Raw genomic sequence first — 18460 nt, 5'->3', positions numbered from 1 at the left:
TCAGGTTGGTTTATGTCTTTATTTAAACAAAAGGGCAGTACAAAATAACACAACAAGATGTTGTTTTGAGTACTGTTGCATTGTCATTACATTAAATAAACGATTGAGATTATGCAATCATAGCAGCAGATATTGAGATGTGGTTCAACCACTGTCTAGCTTCCACTTCCACTAAATGCATGACGACAAAATTCAGCACCTTATGCAAACACCACAACACTGCTTGACTGGGACAATGGAGATGTATGTCCCCCTAAGGATCATACATTAACACAGTGTACCGTTCTGCTGCTCGACTACTATAGAGCCATTATAACACCAGGCAAACTTGTTCCCTTCCCTTGGGCACAACTAACAGGATACATCTATTGTGTAACAAGCTAAATGGCATCTCTGAGTGACCTGGAGATACAGATTAATACTTTAACTAACCTATAACTTTAAGTAATCAAACCATACTCACTGTGAAATCAGCTTGTTGAGTAAACAACAGAATCATCCTTTCAATAACAGACTTATGTTAGTTAACTAGCAAAATGGCTTCAACTTCTTCACCGACAGAAGAGTCAATACTGTTGAAATACAGCCGGGCAAAGTGTCGCCACTTTATAACCCATCACGTGTAAAATGAGTAAGAAAATCAACAACGCCGCTCCCTATTTTTAGAGGCACATTTTTGTGTGAATGCGCAGCTATGTGGTCAGTCAAGTTGAGCCAACAAGAAGGAGAATCTCTCTCCAGACTCAGACTCCATCTTTCTCTCCTTCACAACAAGAAGCGGACCCGCCATGTTGGATGCTAACGGGAGCCCCAACAATAGCCTTTATTTATGTCCTCAATGTGACGTTATATAACACAATATAAGCCACTAGTACTACTGTGAACAATACTCACCTACTACAGCAGTAAAGACACGAGTTGAAACGCAAAACAGGGGATTTACTTAGCTAACGAAGCTAACGTAGCTAACGAAGCTAGTAGTTAGCTAAGCAGCTAGCTTAGCAGAACGTTTTGTTCCGTAACGTTCATTACAAAGCTAACTAACTGAATCTTACATAAAAGACCATCTTCTTGAGCATAACACTACTTATAAACATGGTCTATATATATATTGTTGACTACATAAGCTACGTATAGTAAATGTTGTGTTAAATAACATAAATAGCGGGGAACATAACGTCGTCTGTCGGCCAAAGTAGTCTTAACGTTAAGCTAACCAGATCAGCTTTAATGCTAAGAAATGTGTATTTTAAGATTGTATTCCACTGGTTGGTATATTATTAGTCATAATTAGACTTTATAGTTAATTCAAGTTAGTTTATATTATATAAATAGCGATTTAAAGTGACAAACTGACGGTTAGTTAGCCGTTAAACCGTCAAAAACGACGGTTATTTCAGTGGATAAAAGTTATAAAACTGACCGTTACTTAGCCGTTAAACTGCCAAAAACGACGGTTATTTCAGCGATTTAAAGTGACAAACTGTCGGTTGCTTAGCCGTTAAACCGCCAAAACGACGGTTATATCAGACTGCTACTCAAAACGCGGCCTACTAAAATGTTGTACATTTTAACAAAAAATATTAAAAACATAACAATATATGAACAAAATAATTACATGTACATTACACACAGAACATGTTTGTTTAGGAATCGTCAAAAGCTGTTGGGAAAAAAAATGTTAAATTAACACTTAAGGCTTCCCCCGGATTTTCCTACAAGACGTGCGGGAAATCCAGTCCACTAGCCGGGCATCACTGTCAGGCGAGTCCGAGGCTTGTAAGAAAAGTCCCAGAGATCCAAAAAATGATGAAGACGAAAAACCAAACAAGTCGATGTGTTTTTAAAGTAGCTCGAAAATAATCCATGATACAGTGTTTCTGGATGAAAATATCATGTATTTCGACCATTTTCCCCCTGTTTTAATGAACGGTGTTAACAGGCCTCAGCCCTGAGCCTCTTTTCTTAGAGCCCGGGCTGATCTACAACGAGACGAACGGCACAACACAGATTTTTTTTATTTTTGCTCTGAGGGGAAGAAATTCACATCGGACACACTCGGCAAACATCGGAAGCAGGGCGGGTTTAGTTGAAATTACTCTAAGAAGCTTCAACTCTCTGCACCCATTGGTCATCTACTTTATACTCCTCAATATTAACAAGAAAACGGACGAATTGGGAGCATTTTAATTGAATATTCATACATCGCATGCAAACGACACCTCGCACCGCCTACTCTGTTTTAGTGAAGCCAATCCGGGTGAGTTTATATTAACTCAACGCCCGCCTTTAATTCTGATTGGTTAAAAAAATAAACGTGCTCTCCTATTGGCTGTACGTGTGACGCAATTAATTATTCATATAACTGTCTTAACTAGCCAATGAGCGTTTTACTACGCAGCTCCAAGTCCCGCCTACCGAAGAGCCAACCCCTGCGTTTATGAGTGTGCAACCCCGTAGTATACACTCACTCTATAAAACCAAGCGTTGAGCAGCTTCATGCTCAGAAGCGCTCAGAGCGCTCCACGGTGTAGATCAAAAAAGGGAAGGGAACAGTCGGTAGCCGCGATATTTAGGGGATAAACACAAATAACTCGGCTATAAAGGCAACCGACAGCAGAGTACCCTGGGATATCGCCTTCGGAGACTTTCCGGTCACCGTTGGCGGCCTGAGCAGAAGTTAACGGCTTGTTCCTGCCTCACAAAGCGGCGTGCCGAGGAAGGACGCGTCTCTTTGAGTAGACAGGATGCACGGACCGCCCTCCGGCGACAGCGCATGCCCATTGCGCACGATCAAGAGAGTTCAGTTCGGCATCATCAGCCCAGATGAGCTTGTAGGTTTTCTTTTTGGGGGTGGGGGTATTTTATTGATTCTCGACAGATTTCTTGATAATCTTGTAGTTTAACATACTGTAACAAAGACATGGTTCTGTTTACAACAGGGAGAAATGCTCTCTTGTTAGCCTTAGCCTAGCTACCTAGCTGTGTTTCAGGCTGGTGTAGCTGAGTGCTAACTAGCATGTTTGCAGGAAGTTTGGTAAAACTTTAAGCACAACACTCTCAGAGAAAGGATCCATGCTATCACATGAATTAAACCCCCTTTTTATTTATGTAATGCACGTATTAGACCCATTAGGAAGTGGATATTTTGTGTTTTTTATAGCTTTTCTCGTGGTCGCATTGTTCTTGTTTTCATCACACAATAAATGAATAAAAGGGTACTTCAACAAAGAACGATATGCATGCTTTCTTTAACTCAATGTTTAGTAGTTTTATGGATTAAGGAATACAAGATTATGTATGCTTGTGTAATTGAGCATCCTATAGTAAGTTGTTTACATAATTTCTTTTTTTTAAAAAACAAATTCAGCTATTGTTAGAAAGGTTTGATTTGTCTACATTTTTTTTTACATCTGTTATTGAAGTATTTTTTTTTTTTTTGCATTGAATAGTGGATGATGCATTATATAAATTTAGATTCAGAGAAAAATAAATATTTATGACTGACACATATACATAGGTATTTATATTCTAGCACTGACATAGATGATCAACTGCTGATTATTGTTGCATCAACTTATATATTTATATATATATGATGTTTTTCCCCCCAGAAACGGATGTCCGTTACAGAAGGGGGAATCAAGTACCCCGAAACAACAGAAGGAGGACGTCCTAAACTTGGTGGCCTTATGGACCCAAGACAAGGGGTCATAGAACGATCTGGGAGATGTCAGACATGTGCAGGTATGATGTCATATTAGCATTTCATCTTAAAACATATTATTGATCAGTTGGCTGTATTATAAACATGTTTTTTGTTCCCTCAGGCAACATGACAGAATGTCCTGGCCACTTTGGGCACATAGAACTGGCAAAGCCAGTTTTCCATGTCGGCTTCGTAACAAAAATAATGAAGGTTCTTCGATGTGTCTGCTTCTTTTGCTCAAAGCTATTAGTGGATTCGGTAAGTAGATTCAGCAATATTACTGTACATAATGATAATAATCCACTCATATTTTATCAGAAAAGTATCATTTCAGTCTGTTCATAGCTTTTTTTATGTTGCTCCCATTGCTGTTACCTCTAGAACAATCCAAAGATCAAAGACATCCTGATAAAATCTAAAGGGCAACCCAGGAAACGTTTGACACATGTGTACGAGCTGTGCAAAGGAAAAAATATCTGTGAAGGAGGAGAGGAGATGGACAACAAATTCGGAATGGAACAACATGAGACCGAGGAGGACATTAGCAAGGAGAAGGTATTTGGGTGGAGTCTTTTTGTCATAGTTAATGGACATTTCGACTCTCAACATTCGCAGCACTGCCCAGCTTATTTTCTTTCTCACGCTCTTCCCTTAACTCTCCACAATGTGTCTTAACGCAGGGCCACGGCGGCTGTGGGCGCTATCAGCCACGCATCAGACGCTCCGGCTTGGAGCTGTACGCGGAGTGGAAGCACGTCAATGAGGATTCGCAGGAGAAGAAAATCCTGCTGAACCCGGAGCGCGTGCACGAGATCTTCAAGCGCATCTCGGATGAAGAAGACTTCATCTTGGGCATGGACCCCAAGTTTGCCCGACCAGAATGGATGATTGTAACTGTGTTGCCGGTGCCTCCACTGGCTGTCAGGCCTGCTGTCGTCATGCAGGGCTCGGCTCGCAACCAGGTAAATTCATATGACCCCAGACTAAATGTTTGTTGTATTGTTATACAGCAATATGCCGATGACAACAAATCAACAATTAACTTCTGTTTTAAAGGATGACTTGACCCACAAATTGGCTGACATCGTCAAAATCAACAACCAGCTGAGAAGAAACGAGCAGAGCGGCGCTGCAGCTCACGTCATAGCTGAGGATGTCAAACTGCTCCAGTTTCATGTCGCCACCATGATTGACAACGAATTGCCAGGCCTGCCAAGGGTACATATGCACTTCCCAGATGCCTTAAAGTTCGATTTGTACCCAGTACGAGATTCAATGGCACATTTTTATGGCGCATAAATTACAAATACTTTTTTCCTTTCACAGGCAATGCAAAAGTCTGGCCGCCCTCTCAAATCTCTAAAACAGCGTCTAAAGGGGAAGGAGGGGCGAGTCCGAGGTAACCTCATGGGCAAGCGTGTGGACTTCTCCGCTCGAACCGTCATCACGCCAGACCCCAACCTGCAGATCGACCAAGTGGGCGTACCACGATCCATCGCAGCCAACATGACCTTCCCAGAAATCGTCACACCCTTTAACATTGACAGGTACTGCGAAGTCGTTAGCGGATTAAACCCATTTCAAATCCATTTTTATGAAATGTGATTTTTATAATCATGCTGATGGCCATCTTAGATTACAAGAGCTGGTGCGAAGAGGCAACAGCCAGTACCCAGGAGCCAAATACATCATCCGTGACAATGGAGACAGAATTGACCTGCGATTCCATCCCAAACCAAGTGACCTTCACCTGCAGATTGGCTACAAGGCAAGATTGAAATACTTATAAGCAGCTCCAGAACTGCGTCTATTAGTAAAACCATCTTTTGTTAGATGATGATTTAAAATGTATTTTTTATACTGACTCATTTTTCTGTGTTTAGGTGGAAAGACACATGTGTGACGGTGACATCGTCATCTTCAACAGACAGCCAACACTACATAAAATGTCCATGATGGGGCACAGGGTGCGGATTCTGCCGTGGTCCACATTTCGACTCAACCTCAGGTACCAAATGAAGACCACACATCGCTGGCTTATACAAATGTTGCATCATAGTGATTTTTTGGACTGTATTAATTATTCATATTATCCCTGACTGAAACGAGTTATCTACGTGGTGTAGCAGTTCTAACATCCCATCCTCTCGTCTCCCTCCAGTGTCACCACCCCATACAATGCTGACTTTGACGGGGACGAAATGAACCTCCACCTGCCTCAGTCCCTCGAGACGAGGGCGGAGATCCAGGAGCTGGCCATGGTGCCGCGTATGATCGTCACCCCCCAGTCCAACCGGCCCGTCATGGGTATCGTGCAGGACACCCTCACGGCCGTCCGCAAATTCACCAAAAGAGACGTCTTCTTAGAGAGGGTAAGGAGATTGTTCCGGGGTCACCAGCTGTTGCTTCTTTTTCTTGTCTGAAAGCGTCGTAACACCGGTGTGTTTCTCCACCACAGGGCGAAGTGATGAACCTCCTCATGTTCCTCTCCACTTGGGACGGGAAAGTGCCTCAGCCGGCCATCATCAAGCCCCGCCCTCTGTGGACGGGCAAGCAGATCTTCAGCCTAATCATTCCCGGACACATTAACGTGGTCCGCACACACAGCACCCATCCCGACGAGGAAGACAGCGGCCCGTACAAGCACATCTCGCCCGGGGACACCAAGGTACAAATCCCTGATTAGTCGTGTATAGATTAAAGAATGAAAATGTACGACAATGCAATTGACCCCACATTCAACTCACGCAGGTCATAGTGGAGAACGGCGAGCTGATCATGGGCATCCTGTGTAAGAAATCTCTGGGAACCTCCGCCGGCTCCCTCGTCCACATCTCCTACCTGGAGATGGGCCACGACATCACCAGACTCTTCTACTCCAACATTCAGACTGTGGTCAACAACTGGCTGCTCATCGAGGGTAAGTTAAAGGCAACCATTATATTTTCCAAAATTGATATTTGGTGTTTTTGCAGTCATCCCTTTATATTCTTTGACATTGTTTTGTCTTAATATTAAAGAGTTTACTCTTGATATTTCCTTCAGGTCATTCCATTGGTATTGGTGACTCCATTGCTGATGCCAAGACCTACCTTGACATCCAGAACACCATCAAGAAAGCCAAACAGGATGTGATAGAAGTAAGCACAAAATATCCCTGAAACTCACAGAATAAAATGATTTGAACGTACCCGTTTTTCAGCTGAAAGTTAAACGTTTCCTTTCCCTTTCGTCCGCCAGGTCATCGAGAAAGCCCACAACAACGAGCTGGAGCCGACTCCCGGTAATACACTGAGGCAGACCTTTGAGAACCAGGTGAATCGTATCCTCAACGACGCTCGTGACAAAACCGGATCCTCCGCCCAGAAGTCTCTGTCTGAGTACAACAACTTCAAGTCCATGGTGGTGGCCGGTTCTAAGGGCTCCAAGATTAACATCTCGCAGGTAAAAGAATCGCTCTAACTATCGCACAACGCAGGAATGAAAGCTTTGATTCGCATTATCTTTGACATCTCTTCATCCTACCTCCTTATCCAGGTTATTGCCGTGGTGGGGCAGCAGAACGTAGAGGGTAAACGAATCCCCTTCGGCTTCAAACACCGCACGCTGCCTCACTTCATTAAGGATGATTACGGTCCTGAGAGTAGGGGCTTCGTGGAGAACTCCTACCTGGCTGGCCTGACGCCAACAGAGTTCTTCTTCCACGCCATGGGAGGCAGAGAGGGTCTTATCGACACAGCCGTCAAGACTGCTGAGACTGGTGAGTCCAGGCAGCTTGGTTGGGAGAGTGCAGGAAGAAATGAGTCGGACAAAGACGTGCTTTTAGTACCTTTTCTTTATAAGTAATAACTATAAATATATTTTTTAAATGTGGTAAATCTGTCCTACCCCACCAGGTTACATCCAGCGTCGTCTGATCAAGTCCATGGAGTCTGTGATGGTGAAGTACGACGGCACGGTGCGTAACTCCATCAACCAGGTGGTTCAGCTGCGTTACGGCGAGGACGGCCTGGCGGGAGAGAACGTCGAGTTCCAAAACGTGGCAACGCTCAAACCCTCGCACAAGGCCTTTGAAAAGAAGTAAGTCACACGTCCATATTGTTCGAGAATTACGGGATTGGATTGGATACTGTGATTACTGGAAGGGAGTTTTAGTCCCAAACATGCTGGAACATTTACTCAACTATGTGCATAATCTTAACTCATCTTTTTCTAATCTGTCTAGGTTCAAGTTTGATTGCACCAACGAGCGAGCGCTGCGGCGGATGCTACAGGAAGACGTAGTAAAAGACGTGCTGACCAACGCTCACGTGCAGGGCTCCTTGGAGAAGGAGTTTGACAGGCTGAAGGAAGACAGGGAGGTCCTCCGAGCCATTTTCCCCACCGGGGACAGTAAGGTGTGTGCTCACACATCTGTAGACGGTACTAGTCCCTCGGTTCTGCCACGTGAAATCCAAAATATTCATACGCTGCAATGTTTCTCCTCACCCTGCAGGTGGTGTTGCCGTGCAATCTGGCCAGAATGATCTGGAACGCTCAGAAGATCTTCCGCATCAACATTCGAACCCCAACAGACCTCAATCCTCTAAGGGTGGTCGAGGGTACGCTCAGAAATAACAAAACCTCACGAGCAATATATCACCGCTCACTGTTTAGTCTTCCTCTGTATTAGCTGTTAACGCATACAGCCAAGTTGCTACTCAGGATTATTACAGGATTATGTGAACCACGTAGAAGAAGCACCAGCTGTAGAATTAGAACTAGGAGGTCTAGTTGGCGTTGGCCTGGCCTCAGGCGCTCCTTATAGCCTCCTGGTGAATCCCTGCGTGTTACATAACAAGTAGAACAGTTCAAGCCCGAGTCTCTCTCTTTGCCAGAGAGAGAAAATGATCTCTTACAGCATCTCAGTATGGAGGATTCAAATGTTCTACTATAATGGGAGAAAAATACTAGAAAATGTGTAACATAAATCTCAATCTTTGCATCTCCAGGTCTTCAGGATCTGAGTAAGAAGCTGGTGATTGTGAATGGCGAGGACCCGCTGAGCAAACAGGCCCAGCAGAACGCCACTCTGCTATTCAACATCCACCTGCGCTCCACGCTCTGCTCCAAACGCATGACCGAGGAGTTCCGTCTTACCACAGAGGCTTACGACTGGCTGCTGGGAGAGATCGAGACCAAATTCAACCAGTCCATTGTAAGTTTAGCATATTTAGAGGTTGTCAGATCTCTACTAGACTATTCAACTTTTAACTTTGAAGATATCTTTTGTTTCTATTAATCTCATGGTTTTCCTCCGTTTCCCAGGCCCACCCAGGTGAAATGGTCGGCGCTCTGGCCGCTCAGTCGCTGGGAGAGCCGGCCACCCAGATGACCCTGAACACTTTCCACTACGCCGGTGTGTCGGCCAAGAACGTAACACTCGGTGTGCCTCGTCTGAAGGAGTTGATCAACATCTCCAAGAGGCCCAAAACCCCCTCGCTGACTGTTTTCCTGCTGGGTCAGGCAGCTCGCGACGCTGAGAGGGCCAAGGACATCCTCTGTCGACTGGAGCACACCACACTGCGAAAGGTGAGAGAGAGAGAGAGAGAGAAAGCTATTGGACGCTTCCTCCTGATAATTTAGTTTTTAATCCCTTCGCCAAAATAATTTAATTTAAAAACGGTGACTAAAAGTTTTCTTTTTTTTTACTCAGGTGACGGCCAACACCGCCATCTACTACGACCCCAACCCCCAGAACACGGTGGTGGCCGAGGACCAGGAGTGGGTGAACGTCTACTACGAGATGCCCGACTTTGACGTGACGCGCATTTCACCGTGGCTGCTGCGCATCGAGCTCGACCGCAAGCACATGACGGATCGCAAGCTGACCATGGAGCAGATTGCAGAGAAGATCAACGCAGGTGGGTTGTGCACACACACATATTCTGTAGCGTTTTTAACGGAAACTGTGATTTATTTATTTTTTCCCGCCTAATAACACTTGATTTTTCCCGCCAGGTTTCGGAGACGACCTGAACTGTATTTTCAATGACGACAACGCAGAGAAGCTCGTTCTGCGGATCAGAATCATGAACAGCGACGAGAACAAGTTCCAAGAGGTGAGCATTGATATTATTCTATTGTTTTATTTGATATGATACAGTTTTCACTCTGTTCGTCTCAGAGTTTTTAATCACATATCTTGAGGTCAGAGGTCAAGGGATCCCATTATATATACAATATTGCCGCACAAAATATTTCGATACTATGCTGCATCATTTGTTTCCCTCCACCCCTAGTCAGTTTCAATATTAATCATGAATACCTGTATGTTCCTTGTCTAGGATGAGGAGGTGGTGGACAAAATGGATGATGACGTGTTCCTGAGGTGCATCGAGTCCAACATGCTGACAGACATGACCCTGCAAGGCATCGAGCAGATCAGCAAGGTAACAGAGCGAACACACACACACACACACACACACGCACACGCACTAATAATCAGCCACAGTAGGTTTTCCTGCTACAGGATGGTTGCAGATCTCACACAAACTTTGTCATCAGTAATACAAGTGGATATACCTGCCTGTGGCTACAAGTCAAAGGTCCCTCTCTTCTCCTCCAGGTGTACATGCACTTGCCGCAGACTGACAATAAGAAGAAGATCATCATCACAGAGGAGGGTGAGTTCAAGGCCCTGCAGGAGTGGATCCTCGAGACGGACGGCGTGAGCCTCATGAGGGTGCTCAGCGAGAAGGACGTAGATCCCGTCAGGACCACCTCCAACGACATTGTGGAGATCTTCACGGTACGAAAAGCATAAAAACCAGCTTTGTCTCGACAGCAAAATGAAAGCAGATTTGTTACAGATATTCTTCTCTCTCTCTTACGTAGGTGTTGGGAATCGAGGCGGTGCGAAAGGCTCTGGAGAGGGAGTTGTACCACGTCATCTCCTTTGACGGTTCCTACGTCAACTACCGTCACTTGGCTCTGCTGTGCGACACCATGACCTGCCGCGGTCACCTGATGGCCATCACGCGTCACGGCATCAACCGTCAAGACACAGGGCCGCTCATGAAGTGTTCCTTTGAGGAGACGGTGAGAGAAAATCATCACTTCTAAAACTATTACTGATTGAAAAAAAAAAAAAAAAAGAAGCATTTAAATAACTTCCACTCTTTCTTGTGTTTCCTCCTCCAGGTGGATGTGCTGATGGAGGCGTCATCCCACGCTGAGAGCGACCCCATGAAGGGCGTGTCGGAGAACATCATGCTCGGCCAGCTCGCCCCGGCCGGTACAGGATGCTTCGACCTACTGTTGGATGCTGAGAAGTGTAAATACGGCATGGAGATCCCGACGAACATCCCTGGCATCAGCGTGGCTGGACGTAAGTGCTTGTCAGATATAATACAGAATTGTAGATGTAGTGTAAGAGCTGTGATATTAATGTTCTGTATCCGTCCTATTCGCAGCCACTGGAATGTTCTTTGGCACGGTGGCGAGTCCCATGAGCGGTATGTCACCTGCCATGACCCCGTGGAACACGGGAGCGACGCCGGCCTACGGCGCCTGGTCCCCGAGTGTCGGTGAGTGCTCAGGTTGCTTTGGCTTCTTCTTTACTTGTTTTTTTTTTTTGGTTTCCGTCACTGAGTTTTGCCCTTTTGTGTTTTTTCCTCCAGGAAGCGGCATGACCCCCGGAGCAGCAGGTTTCTCTCCCAGCGCTGCATCAGACGCAAGTGGCTTCTCTCCAGGCTATTCCCCGGCATGGTCTCCCACTCCTGGGTCTCCAGGATCTCCGGGACCTGCCAGCCCGTACATCCCATCTCCAGGTTAGACACTGCAGAAAACATTGTATTACGTTACAGAATTGTAATTCAGGTGTTTTTTGACTCATGTATTTGTACGAACGGAAAATAACGTGCAGGGAAAAAGCACAAAATGGCTTAATGACAATTTTCACAATACACAGTATGTAGATTATGTAAGAAAGACATTAAAAAGCAGAATTATTAAACACGGGCCGGTTGCACACCTTAAGGGATCTCCTTTGACACTTACGGGTGTTGCGCATAAGTCCTCAAAATGTTTCCTTAGTTAAGAAAAATGTTCAAGTATTTACAGCATGGAAAGATTTTACAGTGGTAAAATTCAACAATTTTCCATGGAGACAGTTTGTTTGCTTGTTATTGCGTCACAAAGAAAAAAATGTCAGAAGAAAAGACAAGAAAACCAAATTAGTCAGAGGAGGAAAAGATTATACTTCTGGAGGAATAAAATAAAGCAAATACTAACAATTCAATTTGATTTGCAAATTACAGCAAACAAAACAATGCAAGATTTCTTCCTTTCTTTGGTTGCTAAGGTCTTTTGTGCAACGGTTTAACTAACTTTAAGGGATTCCTAAAGTATGAAGCCAAGATAAGGAGAAAACCTGAAGTACTTAAGTGAACATTTTAAGGAAACCATAAGGAAAAGACTTAAGGGTGGTTTGTGCAGCCGATTTATTTTAAGGAAACCCTAACTCAGACTTTAAGGAAAACCTTAACCCAAGGTGTCCGGCCCCAGATTTTGAAAGTATTTTTTAACATGATGTGTAGGACTTAAAGTAAAATAATGCAAACATGTTTTTTCTGTTTTTCTCCTCAGGTGGAGCCATGTCACCCAACTACTCCCCCACCTCCCCGGCCTACGAGCCTCGCTCCCCCGGAGGCTACACCCCACAGAGCCCCGGCTACTCCCCAACATCTCCATCCTACTCCCCCACTTCTCCCTCTTACTCCCCAACCAGCCCCAACTACAGCCCCACGTCTCCTTCCTACTCGCCCACCTCGCCCAGTTACTCCCCAACCTCTCCGTCCTACTCTCCCACGTCTCCGTCTTACTCCCCGACGTCTCCCTCCTACTCCCCCACCTCCCCGTCCTACTCCCCTACATCCCCCTCCTACTCCCCCACCTCGCCCAGCTACAGCCCGACGTCGCCCAGCTACAGCCCGACGTCGCCCAGCTACTCGCCCACCTCTCCTTCTTACTCCCCCACCTCCCCCTCTTATTCTCCGACCTCTCCGTCTTACTCCCCCACCTCCCCGTCCTACTCGCCCACCTCTCCTTCTTACTCGCCGACCAGCCCGAGCTACAGCCCGACGTCGCCCAACTACACACCCACCTCGCCGAGTTACTCCCCCACCTCTCCCTCCTACTCCCCGACTTCTCCCTCTTACTCCCCAACCTCCCCCAACTACACCCCGACCAGCCCCAACTACTCCCCCACCTCTCCCTCCTACTCCCCCACCTCGCCGTCCTACTCCCCCTCCAGTCCACGCTACACCCCGCAGTCGCCCACCTACACCCCCAGCTCCCCCTCATACAGCCCCAGCTCTCCCTCCTACTCCCCCACCTCCCCCAAATACACCCCAACTTCACCCTCATACAGCCCCAGCTCCCCGGAGTACACCCCCACCTCTCCCAAGTACTCCCCCACCTCGCCAAAGTACTCCCCGACGTCGCCCAAGTACTCGCCGACTTCCCCCACCTACTCCCCGACGACACCAAAATACAGCCCCACCTCTCCCACCTACTCCCCCACCTCCCCTACTTACACCCCCACCAGCCCCAAATACTCCCCCACCTCCCCTACTTACTCCCCAACCTCACCCAAATACTCCCCCACGTCTCCCACGTACTCGCCAACTAGTCCTAAAGGCTCCACGTACAGCCCCACCTCCCCCGGATACAGCCCCACCTCGCCCACCTACAGCCCGGCCATCAGCCCCGACGACAGCGACGAGGAGAACAACTGATGAGCCGCGGAGGAGAAGGGGAGGCGCCTGAAGAAGCCCCGTCACGTCACGGGTGGAAACTTGAAGAAACCCCCGTCACCTCATGGGTGGACACCTGAAGGACAGCACCATTAAACCAGCTGGAGGTGGCGGCGCTTAGCGCCACAGAGGTCCCAATTGTGACTGTTTTTCTTTTGGGGAAATCTCTCCTTTGGGACCTCTGTTAAGTCTTTACCATCTGAGACCCCCCCTCTCTTTACCACAAGAAATTGTTAAAACTATTATGTGAAAGACTTGACTGCTCTGCCTGAAGGAAAAAAAAAAGGCTGCCTTTTGAAATAGTTTTTTAATTTTCACACGGGGTGTCGGTGCAAATCCCAAGAGGGAATGAAAAGGAGAGGAAGATGTGGTGAACACATAACGGGGAGAAAAACGTCCCTTTTTAACTTTACAGTGTACCGCATCCAGTCTCTCTCTCATTCTCTACATGTTGGGTGTTTAGTCGTGGAAAAGCGTACATATTGCCAAAAGCCTTTTTTTTGAAAAAGTGGATTGTATTCATCACTAAAGCATAAGCTCTAAAGAAAATCAAGGAGGTAAGGTTCAGACTTTGTTTACTGCATATTTCACCACGGTGTATCTTGTTCGACCTTTCGCTGCTTTTGTAAACAGCTGCTTCCAGTTTTTGGGGGCGTTTTGTGGATCAAAGACGGAGCTTTAAGTGTTCGATATATTCAAACGGTTAAGTCGGATTGTCCAAAGAAGAAAGTTGGACGGTCATCAGACATTACATACAGGATAGGAGAGAGAAACTGGCTTGCAGGAAAAAGGAAATTTCACTCTTGAACATCATTAGCTACATAAGTGTATGTACCCATCATCGCCCTCCCCTCTTCCTTCTTCACACCCCCAAAGACTAAACCTGAAAGATGTCATGAAAAAACACCCACCAGCATCCTCTTGTCCTCTACCATTTTGGAGACTTGTGCATCAAAAAGCAAAAACACTTTTTTCCAGATACTATTCTTTCCCCTTGACAGTGGGAATTAAAAAAAAGATTTATATGAAAATAATAGAAATGATCTTTAATTTTGATTTCTAGGAGGAAATGGGGCACACGTGGACGAGGGACTCTAGTTCGGCGTTGCTGCTTTTGTCATTGTTTGCATGAGTAGCACATGTTAATACATTTTAATCGAGCTTTAGGTTTAAAAAAAAAAAAGTTCAAATCCCTCCCGCTACTCGCTAATCTTTTTCGTCCCATTTCCAATAGCTGACGTGTACACAGGTTTATTTGGACTATTCAATTTATTTAAGAAAGAAAAAGTGAAATACTATTCTGTGTGAATATGAATAGAGGAAAAATTAAGATTTTTAATTTTTTTTTTTTTTTGGCTTTTCTCTTTGTTTTGCTTTTGGTGACTTTGTAAAAGCCGTTTTGCAGGAGGCTCATGTTCATATACTGTGGATGAAGGGGCAGGGGACGGAGGGGAGTGCTTTTTGTCATTTTCGTCCCCGTTCTCCCCCCTAACAGTTCGAGATTTTTCGCCACGATGGCGACCGCTCTTCTCACTAACATGTTGCATGCTGACGCTTCAGTTAAAGGTAGAGGGTTCAGGGGTTTTTCACTTCTCGGGACGCCAGAGGGCAACATTTGTCCTCCTGTTGGCCTTTTTCTTTACGACATGGATCAGTTCTTTTAAGCAGAGAAGCGAAGAAACTTTTGGCCTCTGTTATAAAAAACAAAACAACCTTACCCACTACATTAGTGTGAACTTTCTTTTTGAATATAGGTGCTTTCTCACATGACTCGACCTAGTTTGACTGCGTGAGGGAACTCGTCTGATGATGATGATGATAATGGAACATTTATTTCCTTTCCCCTGCTCGTTCCATTTTAATCATTCGTCGCGGTTTCTGAATTTATCGGACTAGCTGGGTCTCCTCCCTCTTCCCTCTTCATCCACAAGTGATCCTCTTTTTCTGAAAACAGTGTTTCTTTTTTTTCTACCAGTGTATGTACCTGTGACGACGGGGAATCATGGGGAGGGAGGGAAGTTGGGGGGGGGGAGGGGGAGTCAGACTGGGAGTCCTGAGGAGATAAAACACAGCCAGTAATCTTTTGGGTTATGTTCTAAATGATTTGTCATGATTTTGTGAAACTTCCACGACGGTCTTGAATTGAAAGGACTGCATCATCTGGCCTTTTGAGATAAAAGCAGGTTTTTTGGTATTTGCACTTAGTAAATATTGTGGTGGACCTAAACCCCCAGACGTTGTGATATTCTGTCCACCATGCTTTTGCATCTAATCCTGTTGTCTTAACTGTGTGCTGTCCAGTCAATTCAGGACACCGGGACTCCCAGGTTCGTATGAATGTGTGCGCGAGCGTGTGCAGTCAGTCGGTTGTGCGTCCGAGGGCGAGACAGGGTTTCAAACTGAGGAAAGACTTCACATGTCTGGGCAAAAGGAAGGTTTAACTTGACATTGCCACTGTATAGAAATCAATTCATTATCTCACTCTCTGTATCTTTGTTCTGTTTGTTTTTTGACTTGGAAAAAATGAATAAAAGTTTTACTACATGTCTGTCTCTGTCTTTTTTTTATGTACTACAACTACAGCTTGTGCAATAACAAATGCTACATTTCACAGCATTTGGGGGAAAGAAAATGCTGCATTTAGTAAGTATAGAGACAAATACCAGTGTAGTCCAGCTATTTTTGTAATTGGGGAAAAGTATTTACTCAAATGTCGACTTATATTTGACAAACTGCAACACCAATTTAAGATTTTGTATTGAAACATATAATTGTCTCAATAATATGATGCATTGTCATAAGTTTAGGTATCCAACAGTGTATAAAATAGGTAAAATTAGCTCAACAATGAGCGGCTACCACGATTAAAATGTTGCTTGAACAGCATGAATCAGCTATAATATATACTATAGCTCAATACAATAGTCTTTAAAGGGGGAATTCCTCATAATGACCTCTTTTAATTTTAATTTTGTGGATAATACATCCCGGTATGTACTTTTACTTGTAATTAAGTAGGTTTGCATTGTTTTACTGCTGGTTTTACTTTAGAAAAAGGATACTCCTTAGTTGATTGCACTATTTTTTGCTGATAACCAGAGAACAGATGAGTCACTTTATGAGTCCTGATGGGAAACACCTGTGCCAGTAAATCATGTGACCTGAGACGTTCTAACGAGCTCCTTCCTCTGGGGGGCACTCTCATTTGGTCCAAAGTACTGTGATATTTGATTTTCTCCATATCGCCCATATCGGCTTAAGTAAAGGATTAGCAGGTGGGATACTTGACCTGAAATGGGTTCTGCAAGTCAGGAAGACAAGTCGAGAAATACATTTACATGACAGTCAGTTGTGTTTAGTAAAGCTACAAGGATGAGAAAAAACATTAAATATAAAAGGCCTTAAAAATCATTATTAAAATCAGTTTAATGTGCAGCTTTGTGTGCAGGCTGCAGGGATGTTACAGATTCATTTTACTTCCAAAAACAGCACAAGCTTGTGCGTCTTAATATTTCCATTGTTTGTGCCACCTCCTCTCCAGCAGGAAGCAAACCGTTGTTGCGTTGCCCTCCCCGGCCACAAGATGGAGAGAGGGACCTCATTGTGATGTATTTGTTTCCCCAGAAGAGCCCACTAAGAGCTAACAGAGTAGGTGAGGCTGCTCCACTGACAAATATAACTCTTTCACATACAACGCCTCTGATTTCCCAATGTGTGACGGTATCATATGTATCATATATATTGTGTTGGTTCCAGTTCCCCATTGAAGCTACAGTGTGTGATATTTACAGAGTGAAATACTAAAACCCATGTGCCCCTAAAGAGCATGTTCTCAAATTACAGCCTTAGTTTTTTAAGCTTTAATCATTGGGTTTTACATTATTTGTATCCCTTGTGTTCATTTTATTATATTGACTTTTATTGTATTTATTTATTTTTAACCTTTTTATTATTATTATTATTGTAATTTCTACTCTTGCAAAATTGTATTTATTTATTTATTTATTTATGTATTTATTTTCTGTGTGTGCATGTTTGTATGAAAGGTGCTATATAAATAAATTTGAGGTCATTTTATGAACATTTTCTAGTCCTACCTGACATATCATGTGCTATCTTTGGAAGCTTTGGGATCTCCACTAAGTTTTGTAGGTTTGAACAATGTTCAGCTGCACAACATGAGTCGGTAATGACAGACTCACCAAAGGGTTACTCAACAGTGCTTCCTGTTATGATATTAAGTAACATGGTCTGTCTGCTACTTAAAACGTTTGTGGAGACTGATCTAATCATTTTGTTGCCCAAATATTAATACTTTTTTTCTGTTGGCTTCAAATTTAGAATTTTCTTGTTTTCAATTTTAATTCCATCTAACTTAAAGGGATAGTTTGGTTGATTTGAAGTGAGGTTGTATAAGGAGCTTAGCTATAGTCAGTGTATTACCTACAGTAGATGACGGTCGGCACGCCCCCAGTTTGGAGAAGTAGACAGGAGTTACAGCACAAGTAATGTACTGCTGTGGACGGGGCCGGCAGCAAAACGTATTTTAGCCACCTAAAAGAAAGGCTCACCTAAAAAAATCAATATCAGTTTAAGCTTATACTATATTTAGAATATTTTCACAGCTTTACCTTGCTGTGAGACAGCTACACAGTCTATTCCTGACGGGGAACTGAAGGCAATATCTGTGCTCTCTCCAAAGCCACCAGACTCTATTGAAAAAAACTAGTCATTTTACCTCGCAGAACACGGGGGTTGCTGTTCTACCGCTGCCTCGATCGGTTAGTTTGTGTTATTGTGCGGCTTTGGTGAGTTTGGATTCACCAAAGTCACACAATAGGGCAATCAAACTAACCGATCAAGGCAGCAATAGACCATCTGTGTTCTGCGAGGTACAATTACTGTTTATTTTCAAAGGAGTCTGGTGGCTTTGGCGAGTGCATAGACATTGCCT

General features: G+C 44.5%; 1 protein-coding gene across 1 annotated transcript; it reads left to right on the top strand.

Moving 5' to 3' along the window:
• The first annotated feature begins 2496 nt into the window (after window positions 1-2496).
• On the top strand, window positions 2497-16050 carry polr2a (RNA polymerase II subunit A). The gene is made up of 29 exons (XM_074623436.1): window positions 2497-2834; window positions 3615-3747; window positions 3831-3967; window positions 4091-4264; window positions 4390-4671; window positions 4766-4927; window positions 5036-5256; window positions 5345-5477; window positions 5593-5717; window positions 5871-6081; window positions 6168-6377; window positions 6461-6629; window positions 6755-6849; window positions 6950-7153; window positions 7247-7469; window positions 7606-7789; window positions 7935-8106; window positions 8205-8310; window positions 8701-8906; window positions 9017-9280; window positions 9405-9612; window positions 9710-9810; window positions 10036-10140; window positions 10317-10499; window positions 10586-10789; window positions 10892-11078; window positions 11164-11277; window positions 11371-11520; window positions 12338-16050. The coding sequence occupies exons 1-29, from the start codon at window positions 2748-2750 to the stop codon at window positions 13486-13488; spliced, it is 5901 nt and encodes a 1966-aa protein (XP_074479537.1). The 5' UTR covers window positions 2497-2747; the 3' UTR covers window positions 13489-16050.
• The last annotated feature ends 2410 nt before the right edge of the window (window positions 16051-18460 follow it).

This window comes from Sebastes fasciatus, chromosome 22 (assembly GCF_043250625.1).
Source record: "Sebastes fasciatus isolate fSebFas1 chromosome 22, fSebFas1.pri, whole genome shotgun sequence".
In the NCBI taxonomy this organism is placed as follows: domain Eukaryota; kingdom Metazoa; phylum Chordata; class Actinopteri; order Perciformes; family Sebastidae; genus Sebastes; species Sebastes fasciatus.
Note: the sequence above shows the minus strand (reverse complement) of the source record. Positions and strands in the feature narration are given on the sequence as shown.

What these genes read in the sequence shown, in the direction of transcription:
- polr2a (XM_074623436.1), top strand. Translation starts at nt 2,748, where the DNA reads ATGCACGGACCGCCCTCCGGCGACAGCGCATGCCCATTGCGCACGATC. An exon ending in ACCTGCAGATTGGCTACAAG is followed by an intron (nt 5,478 to 5,592) that starts GCAAGATTGAAA and finishes TTCTGTGTTTAG; the next exon opens with GTGGAAAGACACATGTGTGA. An exon ending in ACATTTCGACTCAACCTCAG is followed by an intron (nt 5,718 to 5,870) that starts GTACCAAATGAA and finishes GTCTCCCTCCAG; the next exon opens with TGTCACCACCCCATACAATG.